This window comes from Phodopus roborovskii, unplaced genomic scaffold (genome assembly GCF_943737965.1).
Source record: "Phodopus roborovskii unplaced genomic scaffold, PHOROB, whole genome shotgun sequence".
NCBI lineage: Eukaryota > Metazoa > Chordata > Mammalia > Rodentia > Cricetidae > Phodopus > Phodopus roborovskii.
The window spans coordinates 3,190,151-3,210,723 of NW_026126484.1; the positions used below are offsets into that span (position 1 = coordinate 3,190,151).

The 20,573-nt window shown below is 40.9% G+C and overlaps 1 protein-coding gene across 1 annotated transcript in view; it reads right to left on the reverse strand.

Moving 5' to 3' along the window:
• Positions 1 to 389: 389 nt before the first annotated feature.
• Vps41 (VPS41 subunit of HOPS complex) overlaps positions 390 to 20,573 on the reverse strand; it is a 144,336-nt gene continuing 124,152 nt past the window's right edge. The window contains exons 21-29 of the mRNA XM_051194665.1: positions 20,015 to 20,065; positions 18,176 to 18,313; positions 15,350 to 15,404; positions 13,268 to 13,408; positions 11,291 to 11,427; positions 4,662 to 4,761; positions 4,515 to 4,559; positions 2,630 to 2,709; positions 390 to 1,074 (exon numbers count right to left, since the gene is read on the reverse strand). Coding sequence (XP_051050622.1) covers positions 994 to 1,074; positions 2,630 to 2,709; positions 4,515 to 4,559; positions 4,662 to 4,761; positions 11,291 to 11,427; positions 13,268 to 13,408; positions 15,350 to 15,404; positions 18,176 to 18,313; positions 20,015 to 20,065 — 828 coding nt within the window. The 3' untranslated portion in view covers positions 390 to 993. The remainder of the gene's footprint in view (positions 1,075 to 2,629; positions 2,710 to 4,514; positions 4,560 to 4,661; positions 4,762 to 11,290; positions 11,428 to 13,267; positions 13,409 to 15,349; positions 15,405 to 18,175; positions 18,314 to 20,014; positions 20,066 to 20,573) is intronic.

Here is a 20,573-nt window from a genome sequence, read left to right on the forward strand (position 1 = left end):
AACAGCAAAAGAAGAAATAACATTTAATAAGCAGAGTCTTTACATTAAATTGGAAATGTTAAAAACAACAAAAAGTTGAAGCAATGAGGCACATGACTACTCCATCCTCGGAGGCAGTGAGGCACATGCCTAGCCCATCCTTAGAGGCAGTGAGGTACATGCCTGCCCCATCCTTGGAGGCAGTTAGGCAATCCTCAGAGGCAGTGCATATCCCAAGCCTGTCCATGGCATTTGAGCCTCCAACTGTTCTAGAGAGTCTCACCTAGCTCTGACAGGGTCACTGGCTTCCTCCTGACTTATCAACCACAGCTCCTCAGTTACTAAGGTGCCAAAAAACTCACCTCTATTTCTTACAGGGCACTGGTTTACTTGCAATAAAGTTTTCATAATGATAAGGAAAACATTTATTCATTGAGTGCCTGATAGGACCAGATACTCTACTAGTCAGAACATATGGAATGTAAGTATCAAACATAAAGTTGCAGGATATCAGCTAATGGTATTCCCATATGTCACTGAATGAGTGACAGTCTTCAGTGTTTCATTAAATGTGTATTAGGAAGTGAACCACAGTTGATGACATATAGACAATGAAGCCAGGAATGACAGACTTGTTTTCCGCAGAGCTTTTAGCTGCTGCAGCCACTGATGTTCTCAGACAGCTGGGGCAGTTCTCAGCAGTGCACTTCAGACCTGGTGGTGTGACTAAGTCACAAAGTCATTTCTGACTCTGAGATTTAGGTTTTTATTTGCTAACTAATGCAACCAAAGAAACAAATCATGAAACATTGATTATGAATCCAAATATTTTACAGCATGGGAATAGCCCTGACTTCTGTGTCAGTGACAGGAAGAAGTTTCTGGAAGGTAGGTCTAGAGCAACTGATGCAGAGCACAGGTTATCCCTGAACAGCACTGATGTCAACACGGCTGCTGTGGCCCAACAGCCACATGGAGCAGAGTAGCGAAGGGCAGGCTGATAAGCACGCAGGGCTACTTCTTCATCTCCAGGATGGCACTTCCTGGTCCACGGCTCTTAGCACTGCAGATGTTACAGTACTGTGCAGGAGCGTTCTGAAAAGAAATAAAAAGCACGGGTTAAACAACTGTCTCCCTTCATATCCAGAAACATGATTATAGCATCATTCAGGGGGTGGAGGGCTTTGAAGCGGTTAAATATCATTCCTTGCTCCGGACAAGACATTTTAGTTCCAACATGCTCTTTCTACTGTCACTCTAAAACTCAAAGAACTGAGGAGATGGCTCAGTTGGTTAAGTGCAAGAACAAGGACGTGAGTTCAAGCCCCAGAACCTATGTTAAAACCAAAACCAAAATGAGGCGTGGTAGCATGTGCTTCTGATCTAGTGCTGGGGCATATGGACAAATGGGTCCTTGGGCTCACTGCTCGGCTAGCCTGAATGACTTGATAGGACCCTGTTGCAAAGGGATGGCTCCTAAGAAATGACATCTGAGGTAGTCATCTGGCCTCTGTGTGTATGCACAAACACATGCACATGTAGTTGCACACACAGGCAAAAAAAGTGGATACTACAGCAAAACCAGCCTTGGGGGTAACAGCACCATGCCACACAAGGCAGGCTGAGAAAGCTCCACTACTTTCAAATGTTTTCTACCACACAGATCACAGCCCAGTAGTGAAGTCATTAGCATTATTTCACTGAAGTGGGCACAATTCTATGTTATACTATATATTTCACATTTGGAAAGTAAACAAGATATCTTTATGACAAAAAAAAAAAAAAAAAAAAAAAAAAAGGAAGGAAGAAAGAAAGAAAAGTCAAACTCTGAGAGGATTCCAGAACCCTGTTCACACACCAAAATCCATAGCTATGCAATTTGCAATTCCTTCTGTTCTGGATAACACCCCCACCCCACCCCACCCCTGCCCCGCCCATCTCCTCAACTTGACACAAGTTATAACAAGTTATAGCCACCAGAGAAGAGGGAACCTTCTTTGAGGAACTGCCTCTATTACACTTGCCTGTAGACAAGTGTGTGGGGCATTTTCTTGATTAATAATTGATGTGGGAGGGTCAAGCCTTGCAGGCAGTACCACCCCTAGGCATGTGGTCCTAGGTTAAATAAGAAAGCAGGCTGACCAAGCAAAAAAATCCATGATCTCTGCTTCATTTCTGGCCTTTATATTCCCACCTTGATGTCATTCCATGATGACTCTAACTTGTAAGCAAATAAAGCCTTTCTTGACCAAGAAATGTTTTGTTGGTGTTATATGAACGTAACTGGACAGAGAATTAGATCACTGTTGCCTACAAAAGCACATAACCTAATTATAGTCCCTGTATATTTAAAACCTCTCCAATTACTTACAATATTAAATACAATGTAATGCTGTTTTGTATAGGGAATAAACACAAGAAACGAAAAATGTATATACTTAGTACAATGTACCCTTTCTTCAATATTGCTGATGCAAGGTTGGTTCAATCCATGGATGCACAACCATGGATTCAGCAAGAGCTACAGGACCAACTGTCTTGTCTAATAGAATCAAGAAAGCCAGATCCATAAAGATGATATAGTGTAGTTGTGATTAGTCTTATTTGATCTGTTTCTTTTTAGCTGATAGGTGTCAAGCTGACAACGTACCATGCTTGGCATGGGTAGGCATTCCTTGTGGAACATGTGTCGACAGTGGAAGACCACCACACTGAAGGGCTTAGCCGCATCTGCAAAGGGTTGGAAACAGAGGAGAAGAATTCAGTGCAACAGGCAGACCAGGAGATGGTTCAGCCAGCCCTGAACAGATTTCCCAGCAACAGCAACACTTGAGGCTTCCTTACAAAAGCATCTTGGGGTGAGGAGCCCAAGCACAGCGCTGGTACTAGAATCACTTTGCTATGAACTATAGTTTTCAGGTTACTTGTTTGGCCAAATGAGCAGTGCAGTGTAACACAAAAAATAAAAGGCCCAGAAAGGTCAGATATTTAGGTTTAACCTGAGGATCAGGGAAGCAAAGCAGCCAGGCTACCAGAGAGCTCTTACCTCTAAAAAGGGCTGGGGCGTTCCTATTCTCAGTGTGGCTAGAGAATGAATGCCTCATACTGAGACCTTGCTCCTGTCTTACATACTTCACCAATGCAGGGATTAAAGGCATGTGATCCCAGGTGATGAAATCGTCTTTGTGTGAGGTGTTTCTCTTTAGGACTGCATCAATCTTGTGTAGATCTGGGTGGCCTTGGATTCACAGAGATCTGTCTACTTCTTAATTCTGAGTCCTAGGATTAAAGGTGTATTCTACTACCACCTAGCTTCTGGCTGCTGGGATTAAAGGTATGTGCCTTTAAAGTGTGGCTTCTATGGCTTGTGGCTGATTTTGCTTTCTGAGTCATCAGAAAAGCTTTAATAAATCATAAATAGTATATCACTACAGTGCAGGATAATTTCACAGCAAATATTGTGATGTTTATTTGAAAAACTGGAACGTATGTATTCCCATGTGTGTCTTGACCACAATTCAGATAATGAAATCAAGCTTGTAGCTTGATAAAATGTTTCAGTTCACTTTATCTTCACCGAGACCTCACACTGAGGCTGGAGGCAGAACTGGGTCAGGACCCCAGGCTCTGCATTTTACTATACTTCTGTTTGGTCAGGGCCTCTCATCTGCTTCTGTTGTATGGCCAGATTAGTTCAGGTAAGACCTAGTGCCCTCCACAGAAGCATCCTTGGCCCCTTTCCACTGAAAAGTACCTAAAGCACCTTGATTTACAGAAGCACTTAAACCCTGCTCCCTTGGGGACAGAGCTTGTGTGAAATGACTTCCATGCTCCTCTGCTATGGAATACTTCCTAATACCAGCTAACTGAGCAGCAAAGTCTCTGCACTTTTCCATGCTGATTTGTATATTAAAATATCCTCAAAACCATGCTTTGATTTCTACTATCAAACTATGAGCTTCCTTTCTCATGTCAGAATGACTTTCAATAAAGAACATTTTCTTATGTATGGTATTCCACCAAGAAACAGGAACAGAAGCCTCTACCTATCAATGAGTCAGTCAAATTTGATGCTGAATGCTGTTCCCACCAAGGTGGGCTATGGACTGGGCACCTAGAACTACAGTGAACCTGAAGCCACTCATCAAGTGCTCCCCAGATATCCACATGGGTTTTTTCCCTTAGAATTGAAATATCTGGATGGTTAAGTTTTCACTTTGCTTTGCCTTTCTTTTGATGAATCTCAGAGAAGGGCCCCTAACCAGATCCATTAGCATCACCTTATTAGAAGTACCACCTTTCAAGCCCACACTCCCTGGAACTCTGAGCCCTGTGGCAGGGCCAGCAGTGGGTTGATGCAAAGCTCCAAGATGCTGACACACCCTGGTCTGCAGTCAGCAGCAGCAGAATTCACAGAAGCAGGGAAGGGACTGACATCCTTCCTCAATTGTAATGTCACACAGTTTTACAGGCACTCATCAGCTAATTTCAAAATCTTAACCTTTGGGCGATGCTTTCCCCTGTAGGCATCTTACCTGTTGGGAGGATGGGAGAAAGGCACGATTCACAGATATTCTCTTCTGTAAGAAAACACACACACTGCAGTTAAGCACATTTCTGTTTGCCTGGCCTCTCTGGAAAGCATGGCACAGGGCTCTGAATGTTCTTTCAGCTTTACCCACCATCGACCAGAACACCTTTCATTTGGGTTCTGTGCATTTTCTTCAGCAACGACAAAGAGTCAGCTACGAGGATTTTCTTGCAGCCTTCCCGAAGCAGAATCTAATGTGCATGTTTGAAAAGAAAAGACCAGTCAGTAGTAACTCAAACATCAGGAGTGTCTAACTGAGGAATCAGAAAATGTCAGAGGCACTTATTGGTTTGCCTGCCAAACATTATCAAGTGTGCCAGGCCTTATTCTTGGCTATTTATTTGTTGTTATGACCATAGTTTGATATTATTAAATCAAGTACAAATCCTAAAGTTTTGAAAATACCCTGCACCAAAATTTTACTGTTATCTCACAGGCATTTGCACTTTACATGTTGTTGCTTGCTGGCACTTTGGTCCTTGAATGGCTCACATAGCCCAACCTTCAGATCTTTGCACAGGATGGAAACCTTGCCTTTCCAAAGCCATCTATTAATTTAATAAACTCATCTACCCTCTGACAAATGTGCTGGGTCTGCCATGAGCCAGACAGTAGTTGGTGCAGATGAGAAGTGTGCAGAGCAGTCCTGTGATTACCTGTGCTTATGGGTCACTGTAAGTGCTCTGGTGCCCTTTGGCTTTCTTCACAGTGACGTTACTCTCAGTTCTAAACTTAGATGTGCGATTTTCTTCCACAAGTGCAAATTCACACCACTGGGAATAGGAGTGGGGTAAGCAGGCAACCACAGTCCTCCATGGCAAACCACAAGAACATCAGCTCTGCATGAATCCAGCTAGAAGCTGCCCCCAAATCATATGACATGACACATTCAGGACCAGAACTGATGATTACAGTTCTGCCCCTATGGCTTCCAGTATTTGGTTATGACAAGCAAGACTGCATGACTTTAATATTCTCGTGTTCACTTTGATATGACTTGTAGAGGGCCTCTCCTCCTGCTTTTCTTATCATTTTCATGAAAATGTGTTTTAATATGCAGGAATACTCCTGGCCTAATCTCCCAAATAATAGGTTTATAGGCATGTACCACGCTCCTTAGATTTAACTTCTCTGTCAGATTCTACTAGAAATGTAACATATTTTGGTTTTCTTTTAAAAATATTTTTTTTAAATAGAAATCATATAGCATATAAGAAAAAGGAGAAAAACAATACACCAAAAAAATTATCTACAAAATATTGATGTTGGCAAACTTTCCAAAAATTGGTTAGCAATTACATGATGCTGTTGTCATCCAATATCAAAATAATAAGACTCAGTTTCAGCCCCTCTGGTGAAGGGCTCAGGAAGCACACTGCCTGGGCAGGAATGGAGGGCACAGTCCCTGGAACACATACACCACAGGTGGTAAGGAAAACAGCACACAGGGGAGGGTCTAGGCCCTGCTCCAAATGATATGACAGACTTTGAAGACTCCCCATGGAAAACCTCACCCTCCCTGGGGAGCAGAAAGGGGAGGGGCTGGGGTTTGGTGGGGGTGATAAGGGAGGATGGAAGGGTGAGGGAACTGGGATTGACATGTAAAAACAACCTTGTTTCAAATTTAAAAAAAAAAGGGGGGGGGGGGGAAGAAAAAAGAAAACAGCAAAGCCAAAGGACTAAGGACTCTTCTGCTAGAACTGCATTTCTATGCAGGTACACCCTACCTGCTCACAGAAAGTATTTGCCAGGTACATTTTCAGTTGTCAAGAACACATGGGAAGGAAAACTGCAGTGACACTTTCTACCCAATTCTATCAAAATCCAAAGCTCTAAACTAGAAACATAGGAAAGGATTGTAAGTGTAACTGACATGATGCTAATAAGGTAGTTGTCAGAAAATGAGAGTCTTTTGACTCAACATCTGCAATAGTTCCGGGCAACCAAGGGAGGCCAGTGAAGGAAGACAAGGTGGAAATCCTCCACCTTGTCTGGACTGGCCTACTTGACAGGAACATGGCAGAGCCAGGGGTTCAGGATAGGACAGGTAAATTAGGAGCTGTAAAGTCACAACAAAGTAGGCAACCATCCCAGGGAGGGCTTTCAGGCAGTGGGATCTGGCCTCTCAGAGTGATTGTCGTATTAAAGGGACAAGCCTATGAGATCTAACTAAAACAGCTTTGTCCTGATGACACCTCACCACCTGGAGAAAAGTAGATACACTATTATCAACCCTGCTTAGTAACGCTATTGACTTTAAGAACTCTACCAAGATAAACTACTGTCTCATATCAACTTCATAACACTAGTTTCTCTCTCAAAAATGTTTATTGGCATTTCTCAGAAGGAACAATATTACCTTTTCAGAAGTTCTTCCATATGGAAGTTCCTTCTATTTTTCCCAGATTACACACCTAAGGACCAACTTCTTCCCTCATCCTTTCAACCACCCTTGTTCCTTTCCACTTCCCCTTCATGATTTGTTTCAAAGAAACAAGCTGCAACTGGACATAGTCTATGGTAAATTTCAATGAGCACATACTTATGGCGTTGACAACCAACTTGAGACTTTAGATTTGCTCTGTATTTTTTTCTGATTCCTCTATAGCACACATCCATGGATAATAATCCCAAGTAAAAAGGAAACTGCAGCCTCGCAGATAATTCACAATTCACAAATCAATAAAGAAGCACACACCAGAGAAGTCACTATGGCTCCTTAGAAACAGCTGCTGTGCAGAATGTGCCAGAAAAACTGCCAAGTTTCTGCAGTTTTTATTTGAAAAGGCTCTGAACACTGGGATTTTGCTGGCTTTGCTTTATTCACTTTGCACGTGCTTCTCCTTAGAATGCAAATGGCTGCCAGCAAGCTGGCCTTCAAGCCCCAGGAGTTTCCTCACTTCCAGCCTCCTCTAGGTCAATGGTGTCATGGGACTTCAATTCTACTTGGAATGCTTTGCTCTTTTGGATTACTGCCAAAGATAACTAAGTGCAGGGAGGGGGAAAAATGGGAAAGATAAACGTAAAGGTCTACTTTTCAGTTTAAAAAGGCTTTAAAATCATGACTGTATTTAACGTATAAAACACAAAGTATATATGAACTAAATGAATCAAGGAAAGGATGGCTGGCCCACACAGGCCACCTGTGTCATTTAGATATGATGATAAGACCAAACTGAAATTATTTGTAAAGAAAAAAGTCCATTTGGTCTCAAAAGCTTATTTCAAGGATTTGCATGTTTAAAAACCAACTCAGGAAAAAAAAAAAAAAAAAAAAAAAAAAAAAGAGAGAGAAGTTAGATAATATGAGTGAAAAAGAAATTCATGCCCCAGCCCCCAAAGGCAGACAAGAAAGAAGTTGCTGATTTCTTTAAATTGACTGTCTCTTCAATTTTAAGTAAGAAATGTAAGCATAGGAAAATGTTTGTAGACTTGGAGATAACTACAGTGCAACTGGGACAAGAGTCCTCAGGTGTAAAATAACACATGCTGACCAGTACAGGCTCAAGCCTCTGCTCTCAACAAGGGCTCGGTCCCCACACCTCCAGCCTCCTAGGAACCCTTTCCAACAGGTTTGCTGCTTTCTCCAAAGTGTTACATATGAAGCCAGGAAGTAGTCCTAACTGGCAGATGCTTTTTATGAATTACCTGTTAGAGCTAATGCTGTCCTGGATGAAAAGGGCATGGTAGGCCCTCTCAGTAACTGAGTTTAAAATTAGGTCAGCATCTGTACATACCAGCAAGTCATTAACCTTTTGGAGCCTCAGTCTTCTATTCTGAGCAGTAGGGCTAATGCTAATTAGAGGCCCATTATGAACCTAAAACATCTATCAAAAACCAAGTAGTTAGTTACAAAGGTTCTGATTTCCATTTCCCTAACCTCACCTGTATCTGAGGCAGTGAGCATGCTCAACCCTGCTAACTTTTACTTGAAGAGAGCTACTGTGTTAGAAAATATGAAATGGCAACATCGGGAGAGTGGTTTGATCTACCTCCCTCTCATTTCAATTAAGAGCTGCCCACATTACAATGCTACACTGTAAGTTTCCTCGATGTATGCATTCAATGAATTATCTGTTTAAAAAGGACATTGAGAAGGTGTATGACAGCATACCGGTGACATATGACCTCAGGCCTTTATGTCTGAAGGGTCTTTATATATTCTAGGGTCACTGTTACCTCATACATAGGATTCTTGGAAATTCATGGATCGTAATATTTCCCTCAAATTTAGAAGACTTATGGGGGGGTGTTGTACTCTTTTATTATAAATCAGAACACGAATTGTAGTTTTAAGAAACAAACAAAAAAAAAAAATGAAGACCGATATAATGAAATAAAAGTGTGTCTGTGAAAACCTTCTGGGAACTGCCAGAGACTCCAAAGAGAGCTGGCATAGTTTTAGGACTACCCCAATAGGTTGCTTAGATGAAGATAAACAAATGGCCACTAATAAAAATGAGCAGAGCTTCTCCTGGAAAGGGAAAGAAAAAGAAAAATGAGAGAGTGAGGGGGGAGGGGGAAGAGAAGAGAGGGAGGAGAAGAGAGCTAGAGAGAGGAGGGGGAGAGGGAGAGAGGGAGGGGGGAGGGAGAGGCCGAGCTCCAGTGGGGCAGCACTAGTGTAATAATCTCTGTGGTTCTGTCCCCAACTCCTTGCTCCTTTCTCTTCCTCATAGTTTTTCTACCCAGGGACTGATGAATAACAAAGACTCTCTGGACCCAGTGGTAGGATAACTCTGGATCTCCTCAAATCACTACCCACCTGCACATTCCCACAGTATAAGGAACGCTGTCTATGCATTTATAATTAGGGGGATAGGATACCGACTTACCAGCTGTTTTAGAGGATGACTTTTATATTAAATGTTCATTTTAGATCTAAAACTTTGCCAGAACCATGCAAATTTGTTCACAGGAAGTGGATGAAGAGGGAGACTGCAACAGTGTATGTGAGCTTCAAGAGAAGCGCACAGGGAGGGTGTGTCCGTGCTTTTGTCCGCACCACCCGCTGCTGGTAATGGAAGCATGGTCTCACCCCTCAGGCCCAGCTCCAAACACTAGACTAAGAATCCATGACACCTGGTAGAGGTGTCATGGTGGTCTAAAAACACTCTTCATACATTTCAATTTGAAGCCTCAAGCATATCCTGCTCTACCTCAGGAAGTAGGGCCAAACAAAGTGCAGGATACAGGGTATTGCTAGTTGGCTCCTGGCCCTACTTCCTCCAAAGCCCACTTGCAAGCCTGAGATGGCAGCCTCCTTGCCTGGATCACTGTTCTGCACTGGAGAACTAAAAAAAAAAAAAAAAAAGTAGGCGCTTCTCCCTATTAGCTTGTTCCTAAATTCTCATTCTCTTCCTCTTTTTCTTTCAAATAATCTCTCTAGTGCCATCTGACCCCCCCCCCCCCCAAGGCCACTGGCCATAAATACCAGCATAAGGTTAGGCTCTGAGGAACAGGCCCTCAGTCTCTTTGCTTCAACAGAAAACACACTTCTTCACTAATCCATCTCCTACACAGTGCTGGCAAGTGTAGGTTCCAGACTGTTCACTTCCATCTACAGGAAAAAAACCTCCTTTCAAGTTGTTCCTTCCAGTCATAAATCAGTTCCCTGAAGATCACAAGGATGTTGGAATTTCCTCTGTAGTTCCCCTTTGCCCATACCAGCCATTTCTCAGAGTCCATTCAGTTGATTCCATAAGGCCCTGTCCTCTCAATTTCTCACCTAATTCTATTCCAGCCACTTTTACCCCTCTCCCCCTTTTGAATAGATGTTCACTATAACTATGGAAATGCTACAGAAATAGTGTCACACTCCAGAGGACAACTGTTGTCCCTCTGGTCTGCCCCCTCCTGCCTGTTTTTTCACTGATCCTTGGTGTCATCTCCCTGAGTTCACAGGTACTTCTCTACTTTGCACCCTTCACAGTGACCAGTAATCTGATTCACCTGCATCATAATGTTCTTCTTACAACCTGAAAAATGTCTACTGTTGCCAGGAAAGCAAGTTCATCCATTACAACACAAACATTTTCAAATGACTGTAGAAAGTATGGTCTGCATTTTAAAAGTAAGTGTATTTTAAACACTTCCAACTCCTAAGGAAGCTACCGGGATTTTGAAACATATTCATTGTTCAATCTTTTAAAGAGAAAGGCTAGGATACTTAGTAACTAGTGTATTAATTAGTTATCTGAAAATAATGGGTTCCATTTTTAACACAAATTTTGACCTAAAGGGGAAATAAAGTAGCACCATCATGCCAGTCAAGGCTCGTTAGATTCCATGTTTATGCATGTTAGGGCTCATTAGATCCCATGTTTAAGCATGTTGCAGATAACAAAAGCCTTTGATGGCTGCAAGGAAAATTATTTGGGTGTTTAAAGATATAGCTCATTCTCCCAAATTGCATACAATATTTATTTTCTCTAAGAACATCTTGTGGCCTGTTTAAATAGTCTGCGCAAGATTTCTCACTCCCTCTTTAATGCTATGGTGCATTTACCACACAAGTGAAAAATACCTTCTCAAGAGAAAGTCTGGAGGTGAGTGAGGAATCAAATGGCTTCCTTAAGCTGAGATGTTTGCAGTTTCTTCATTTGAACAGGTTTCCAAACATTGAATTGCGAAGTCTGACAGGCATCTAAGTACCTTAGACTTACTTATCTAGAAACAGATGAACCTGCTCACTCATAGGCTCCTCTGTCTAAGAATACTTACCTGCAAGTTATAATCTTGCAGAATTTTAACCAAGGAATCTCTCAAATTGGGGATCTCCATTCCTTCCTTTATACGGTGGATTAGTAGAATCGGGTCCACATGTGTGCCAATGTTGTTTAACAAGCCAGTAATAAATGCTACAAAACACCATGTAAAAATAGCACATGAGCCACTCTGGAGGCAGAGGCAGACAGATCTCTGTAAGCTCAAGGCCAGCCTAGTCTACAAAGCAAGTTCCCAGACAGCCAGGACTGTTACACAGAGAAATCATGTCTAGGAAAACAAAAATAAACACCCAAAACAAACAAAAACAAAAAACCACCCAAACAAACAAACAAAAACACACGAGCAATATTAAAATGCATTTTATTTGTTCACAGTTCAACTTTAGACCAAAAGTAACAACCTATTTTCTTCAAAGTAAGTGTTAAAAATGTGAATTCTGAAACTCTTAAGAACCCATCCTTTCACCCTCCCTGAGGAGCAGAAAGTGGATGGGATTGGGGTTGGGAGGGTCCAGGGGAGAAGGGGAGGGTGATGGAACCAGGATTGATATGTAAAACAAGCTTGTTGCAAATATAAATTTAAATTGCACTTTTAAGAACTAATTTCCTCTAAGACCATGTTTCTCAACCTGTGGTTCATGGCCCCTTTTGGGGCCACATATCAGATATCTTCATTATAACTCATAATAGTAGCAAGATTAGTTATGAGGTAGTAGCAAAAATAATTTTGTGGTTGGGGGGGTCATCACAACATGAGGAAATGTATTAAAAGGTCATAGCATTAGGAAGGTTGAGAATCACTGCTCTAAGACTCTAAGACATAAAGGAGAAACTGAGAACATTTTACGAAAAGTTAAATGGTTACCTTTATTCACACTTCTTCAAAATCAGTTTATTGTCAAAGTGCAACCAGCACTGAGAACTTCTGAGCACTCAGCTATTATATACTTCAATATTTTTCAAGGTTAGCATATATTGTGTCTTTCTTTTACAGACAGGGGAAGTGAACTATTTAATTTATCCAGGGCCATGAAGCTCATAAATAATGAACTCAAATTCCAATCCAATGTTAGATTCCTTATAGTTTCAAGAGAGAAAATCCTCAAGGTCTATTTTAACTGTAAGCTACTTTCATGAGAGTATAGCCCCCTAACTTACAATAACAACAAACCAACAGCAGCCGCTAACCAAATCACAAAGCAGCAGGGAGATGAGAAAGCCTACGCAGATGGCTGAGCTGAGCAGCAGCACTTAGGAACTCTCAGCACTGTGTTGATAAAATGGGCTGTAAAAGGCAGCACTTCAATTCAGAACTTCACCCATGGCTACCATCCAGTAAGTTATGTGTTTTCATACATAGTCTGGAAAAGGCTCCGAGATTTCACGCTGAGGGCCCCTCTGTATACAAACCCAAACCAAGCCAAACCAAGACTCATGGCTTTTATCATCAGAGCTGTAGAAGGGATGGTAAACTGTTTAACTACCTGCTCTTCCTAACTTTCAGGATTGCAGAGCAAGGCTCAGGCCATTCTGCATGGGAGGAGTAAAACTCCCCAGAACTTACCCTGCTGGACTCACTGGGTATGCTTTACCATTATTACATTCATCTATTTATTCCCTTATATTGATTTATACTCTGTCTCTCTCTCTCTTTGTGTGTGTGTGTGTGTGTGTGTGTGTGTGTGTGTATGTATGTATGTATGTATGTATGTGAGAGAGAGAGAGAGAGAGAGAGAGAGAGAGAGAGAGAGAGAGGATTCACATGCCACCAGGTACACGGGTGTGGAGGTTAAAGGACAATTTAAGGGATTATAGTTTCCTCCCACTGTGTGGGACCTAGGGATTAAACCTCTCCACCAACCCACTTGGTCATAATTTTAGCTAAATGTACCCTGAGATAACTCTTCCTCACACAATAGGCTATCATATATACTGACAAAAAACTCTATAGTCAAATGGTCTCTCTGCTTACGTGGTTTGTCGATGGAATACAGAATCAGGTCTTCCCAGAGCTCTCCATCATCTTGCTCCTTGGCAAACTCAATTGCTTTATCAACATCATGTAATTCCTCCATGATCATCTTGAGGGCACTTCGACTGTTTCCCATTCGACCTATATGGGGTGAGGAAGTGTGGAATACTTTAATCATTTTAAAAAAGAACAACATATTTCTTAATTGGTTTACAATTGAAAGAAAAGACTACAGATGACTTTCTTACACAAAACTATCATTTCCTATCTTTGACAGCCAAATAAATATTTCTTATTTATTGAGTGTTCATGTTGTGTAGAGTATTCATTAGATGGTGTTATGTGAATGACATCATTTAATCACACTATGATTTTAGGTGGGAGGCTTTACTTAATCCCTATTTTATTTTTATATTTTTATTATTTAACTTTATGTGCATGGGTATCTTGGCTGAATGTATGTACTTGTACCACGTGCGTGCTTAGTGCCCACAGAGACCAGAAGAGGGCATTGTATCCCCTACAACCAGAGTTACAAAATTGGAATGTGCTCCCATGTAGCATGCTACAGCTAGGGATTGAACCTGAACCCTCTGGAAGAACAGCAAATGCTCTTAACTGCTGAGTCATCTCTCCAGCCTAAAATAATGAATATTTTAAAACATTTTTTCCTTTGCTTTTGAGACAGCCTCACTATGTAGTTCTAGCTAACTTGACATTAATTATGTAGACCAGGCTGGCCTTAAATCCACAGAGATCTGCTTGTGTCTGCCTCTTGAGTACTAGGGTTAAATAAAGGCATGTGCCAACATACCTGGCCTTAAAATTACATATTACTTTTATTTTCAAAATGAGGAAATATACTATTTGTAACTTGACAAGATTATGTAACCACTGAATTATACAGTTGGATTTTGAGCTGGGTCTTTTGCATTCTGGCATGCAATTTCTTTTAGATTAAAATTCTGATACAGTTAAGACTTTTTAAAACCTCAGAAATAAGTATGCATATTGTGCTCATTAATCCCTTGGCACTTCCTAATTTTCACAAGCTATTATTAGACTTCATGTAGAAGGCCTTATGTACTAGAGGGCCAACTGTCTGGATGAGGCTTATTATATTTAACCTCTCTCTTGTTCCATGCAGGGACCAGTAAAGGGCCATGAGTCATATACTGCTCCTAAGACATTATGATAAAGATGAATTCAAACAGATACTTCTTGGAGGATCACAGTTGGAAGAAGTAAATGGATAAGCTACTTGGAGTTTTGATGAGAAGCCCCAAACAGTGCTCAAGTAGAAAATACAGCCTCAAATGTTTCTCCTAAGGAAAGTAGATCCCATGATTGGACAGTTCTAGGGCTGATGCTGAACATCAATGAATTTGCTACTCCATACATAAATTAGGAGACTTGGGTTCATTTTCAACAAAGGCCAAAGAAGCCAATGACAGTGAGTGGTGTGAGAAACATGGTATGTGGGTAGGGACATGATGATAGAGATATCCTCACATTTAGTCTATGCTGCATGTCACCAGCCCCCACACAGCTTCCTCATGAAGTTTCCATGCATTATGGAAAGTGAAGAAGCCTAGTTCCTGGTATACATCACACACAAGCTCTGCCATGTCTGGAGGTGGTGCCAGAGATGGAGCACGGAGAGCTGCAATACAACCTGAAGCTTTGCTCTTGTTCCAAAGCCCCATGTCTAATTATTAAGGATGTGAGTTTTGAAAATAAGAATTGCTTCATTTCAGTGTATGGTGATCCAAGCTAAATTATACACTAAAGGATGGGACCCAAAAGCCTAAATCTGCTAGCTCACCTACAATTTTAATCTGTGTTGTGAAATTTGATACATTTGATGCTTTTTTATTACACATTTGCTAAATGTTCTTTTAGAAGCATGGTTCCAATAACCACACTCTGGAATCTCCTTTTCCATGTATTACATTTTTATAGAAACTAGGCCTGAATGTCTGTCACTTTGTTCCAAAATCAGTGTCCCTTCTTACATGCTTTACAACAAATTTTCACTCCATTTCTATGTTTATGGTACTAAAATGAACAAGTGCTACTTACTCAGAAGGTAAACTGTCTCTTCTACAAAGTTTCTTTGTTGACAGATCTCAAGAGCCTTTAATTAAAGCAGGGAGAAATGTTACTATGGACTACCAAACAGGAAATCAATATTAAGAGAGCCACTTAAAGTCCTTACAAGCTTGGAAGAATTTTTCATTGTTTTCCTTAAAAAAAAAAAAAATACGACAAAAGAAAACACATCTCTGCGGCTCTTGGTTTCCATTCACCTTTCAGTTACTGGATCTACATAACTGAACTAAGATCACATGAAGCAACATAGCATTCTATCAGCAGAAGCTGAGAGCAGTGTTGGAATGTGTTTTCTTATAAAGAGTTCTCTCATTTTATAACACTGCTTCCACTCTCATCTATAGTCATTTGTACAAACCATCTCCTCTCATAGTGTAAGGATGCTCTGTGTAATGACGAATCACACAACCACTCGAAATTAAATACCATATATTTACTATGCTTTCCCTGCTGGATGCTGAAGGATCAGGTTGAACCAATGGAGCAAAGGTGAGGATAACAGTAACAAGAAATGACCCTACTCAAGGAGACAGAGAAGGAGTCAAGAAACAGAGAAGCAGGAGAAGAGACAGCACATCTCCTCCAGCCTCTTGGCCACAAGAAGGATGACAAAGAAATGACCACATGTCTTTCCATTATTGGCACAGTGCAGAGGGAGGACTGTGTACATGGAGTATCAACACCGAGTTCATGCCATTCTCCCGTAACCGCCACAGAGAGGTGGCGCCTGAACTAGGTACAATTCACCAGGGAAATCTCATGTCACAGATCATTCTTCTGCAGTATCTACTTGGTGGCCTTGTCCAGCCATCCTAGTGTGGCTCATCCTTCCTGACCTCTACAGTGTCCCCTTTCTGAAAATTTCTCCTCATTTCTTACTCCTGACTCCAGAAAGGACGGGAGACAAGTACTGCCACACTTCACATTGGATCAGATTCTGGGTGTCCCTCCATCTTCATCCTGGATATGGCTTCACAATTCTTTATCATTAGAAAAACCAACTACCCATCATATTAGTCATTCAATTTCCCTCTGCAGGGACCATGTGCTTGTTAAGCCCTGCGCTTAGCACAATGCTGGCTGCACAGTAGGTCTGTAATGAGTATTCTCTCAAATGAGGAGACATAAACATTTCAGAACAAGTTAACAGGGTTGCATATTTAAAGCAGTTATGTAGAAGCAACCAGTCATTCAGGCAGTTTTGAAAATAAGAATCAAAGCCACAGAAAGAACAGCTTGAGTTAATCATCTCTTTGTGTTCTGTGATCTATCTTTGGAAATAAGAGCAGGAGCTGGTCTTGCTATTTTGATTTTTGACTTGAATTTTCCTAGAGACTATATATTTAAACCAAATAAGGAATAGAGGTGGGGTCTGATCACAAAGATCAATGTATCTAAATAAAAAATAAATAGGGAAAGAACTTCCTTAGTCTAGAATAGGGATGAAGCCAGGACAGTGTTTCAAGTCATATGTACTACTGAGGCCAGAAATGAGTCACACTTGGATGGTACATTACAGAAAACACTTATGCTAAGTGGCTGTTTAATTTACACTGATTTGTCTTACATTATTCTCCTTAAAAATGATGAAATTCTAGAAAAATGTGGGAGTTAAAAATGAGTGAAATAGAAAATAAAGTATTTACAGGACATAGAATTCTTCTATTATTGACACAAATGTGGCATAATACTTATTTTAGATTCTCAAATGTTTGGATACTATGTTCCCTGTAGAAAGATTCTAGATGGATAAAAAGAAGCAGAGGGAAAATGAGCGACAGACAAACATGTATACACATTCAGAGAGAGAGAGAAAGAGAGAGAGAAAAAGAGAGAGAGAGAAAGAGAGAGAGACAGAGAGAGAGAGAGAAAGAGAGAGAGAGACAGAGACAGAGAGAGAGAGAGAGTTAGATGGCGAAGGTGAAAAGTAAGATATCTGACAGAAATCGGGTGAAAAAAAAAAGATGCAAAAGTAGCATTCTAATTTCCTTTCTCTTGATCCAGCTTTGGGGTGGCAAGAGGAACTTTGTCAGCTGTAATTAAACAATGACACCTACCCAGCCTTGATTCTCATATATCCTAGATAATCTTTCTTTAAATACTGTAAGTGAAATTTTATCCGCTTTGTGTCCCCAGTGTGTTCACTCAAATGACACACACTGCCACCTTGTGAATGTTGTTTAGTATGAAATCATACATTCAGTTATAAACCTGACAAAATTATAACAATGGCATCAAATTATAAGATCACATCCATAAATTATGGTCCAAAGACAGGTTTGCAGCTGTATTTTTCTTGACACTTATAAGGCTAAGGAATACATTTGCTGCTGAGTGGGGATGACAGACTAGCAGAGGCAGGTACAACATGACAAAGCATGTTGGAGAAATACAGAAGCTCAGTGGCAAATGCTGAGAACAGACTGTCCCTCTGTTTATCAAACGTGGCCTCTGACAGCAGCAGCTGCACTGGCTTTGGGCAGTCCCCCTTCTCAGGCACTTACCCAGAGTCACTCTAACTCTGAGAAACAGATTCTTTGTATCACTTCAGCTTGGTATTTATTGCCATGAATTACATATTTATTCCAATTAAGCCTGTCACAGAATGCCTTTGCTGTGCCCCAAAGTCTAACCCAAAGGACCTGTCTCACAACAATGGGCCAGCAGAACCCACTGGGCTCAACAGTGGCCTTTCCTTGAACAGGAATGAAAGCAGACAGAGAGAGAGAAGATCAACAAATAACTTTAGAAAGTGGTAACTACTTCTGATTTGTCCAAATGTGAGTCAGTGGTTACCTTTTCAAGTGGGCAATGGGTACTGTCTCGGAGAAAGGGAAGGAGGTTTGGCCGATCATATTCAGCATACAGACTGATCTGTTTCTCATGGTAGCGCTGTCCCTTATGATGGTCTCTCTTGAAGAGCTTGTGTAAATACTGAAAGGAACAAGATAAGCCACAGTATCAGAATAAAAATAAAATAACCAGTTAAGTTCACGACTCTCTGTTGTTAACACCTTTCATGAAGGTTAGGAGACATGGTCTTCAGCAAGAATAACTTCTAGGTGAAGAAGAATGGGGAGGAGAATGCAACTTGAAGAGCAGCTTCTGAAACTCTGTAGAAGATTCCTGGCTGGACTGGCTGCCACTGACAACTATGTGAACTTAGACAAGTCCCTACTCACTGTGTGACTTGGGGTTTTCATCTGCAGAAAACTTCACTGAGTCAAAGCAATTCTCTTTGTGCATTACCAAGAACCATGCCTGGTTGGTTTATGCTAAGTACTACACAGCATTAGTGATGGTAAATCTTAATGTCAGCATCTTGCCACTGAAGTCAAATGCCCGGGTAACAGTCTTAGATGATAACAATTCTATTCTTGGGGCTGGGCAGATGGCTCCATGCTTAACAGCAGTGCTACTGTTGTAGAAGACCCAGGTTGGATTCCTAACACCCACATGGCAGCTTACACCTGTCCATACCTGCAGTTACAGGGGATCTGGCATCCTCCTCTGGCTTCCATGCACACCAACAAGCCATCAGTCAACTTACATACATGGGAGTCAAATATTCTTACACAAAAAATAAAATTAATCTTTAATTTTAATTAATTAATCCTAAACAAAAATTAAAATTAATCTTTTACATGAAAAGGCACAGGGGCACATGACTGTTAAAAAAAGAACCCATAGCAGGAACTAAATTAATCCTTACACATTCCTATATTCATTTTTATAGGATTAATGTAATCCTTTTGCAATTAAGTGGTACCTATATTGATGGCATCAGAAAACAAAAATAAGTAATAAAAAGAGAATAGTTATTTCATACAGTTGGACTCTAAGGGAATATTTTTCACTTTCTACTTACTAAAAAGATTGAGTTCATTTATGAAATATTCCAAAATGAATACTCAATGCTAATGTTAAATACAATATAAACTTACAACCCATCAGAAGGAGGAAGACACAATCACACAAAGTACATTCAGACCATAAGTGTATGTAACCAGGAGAAACAGTTTCCCTGAAGCTGTGAGTTAGCTGCTGCTGTGTGGTCACACCAAGACCAACACATGTACTTGGTTTCAGCAATAGAAAGCAAACTAAGACACTACTGCTGCTTTACTCTCTGGATGACAAGATACATGGGATCAAAGGAGCCCTTCATAATACAGCCATCAAACCTATAAGGAAGAGGTAGGCTTAGCTACAGTGTAGGCGAGGAGAAAAAACTATAAATCTGCTCCTTGGTCACTCTATGGTTCTTGATACAGAATAACCAGACTTGGTATCTATAATATACTACTGGCTTGTGTTGTGACTTCTGACCTGATTATATGTAATAGCATATACATAGCAACTACAGAAGAAGGTGCTTAGTCCCAGGCTTAGAATGGTAGAGAACAGCAAAACAGGATACAGTTTTCTAAAAGTCCCAATTCAATTGTGCTATGATTAATCCCAGCCACAGAGTCACAGCATGTGTCACATTCTCGTAATTTCTGCACACTGTGATCAAAGGTCCAATCTCAGCAGTGTTCTCTAAGAAAAGTTGTACGCATGGACACTCCCTCACCAATACACAGGCACTCTGTCTGCTGTTGAATTAAAAGGGCAAAGGAGACTAATGCTCACCACATGCTGCAATTCTGGTCTATCTTCTAGTTCTTCTACAACTTTTTTAATCTGAGGAAAAAGAAATAAATTAAAATGCAGTTATGAGAAGGAAGCCATACTGACAAATTACCCAATACACTTTATTGTGGGCACTCATCTAGTAATACGTGCTATGGTTTGAATGTGCCTTGCTCCCCACCAAAACCTGAGTCCATGCTTGATTCCTAATAAGATCATTAAAAGATGGTGGGACTCTATCAGAGAAGGGTTTAGTGGGAGGTGACTGATTACCATATAAGGGGATTAAACTGAACTCTTAGGTTTCATGACAGCATACAGTTATAAAACAATGAGGAGGTGGCTACTTCCAGGCTACTTCAATCTGCCTTGTTTCTTCCAGGGTGCACACATGACCTCTCACATGGCTCATTCTGTTTCCTGGTGTGCAACAGCCTACACTGACCTGCCACTCTGTCAGCAAGAAGGCCGTCACCAAATGCAGCTTCTTGATCTTGGACCAGACTATAAACCAAAGTAACCCCTTTCCTCTTGTCTGTGGTGTGTTATTAGCAACAGA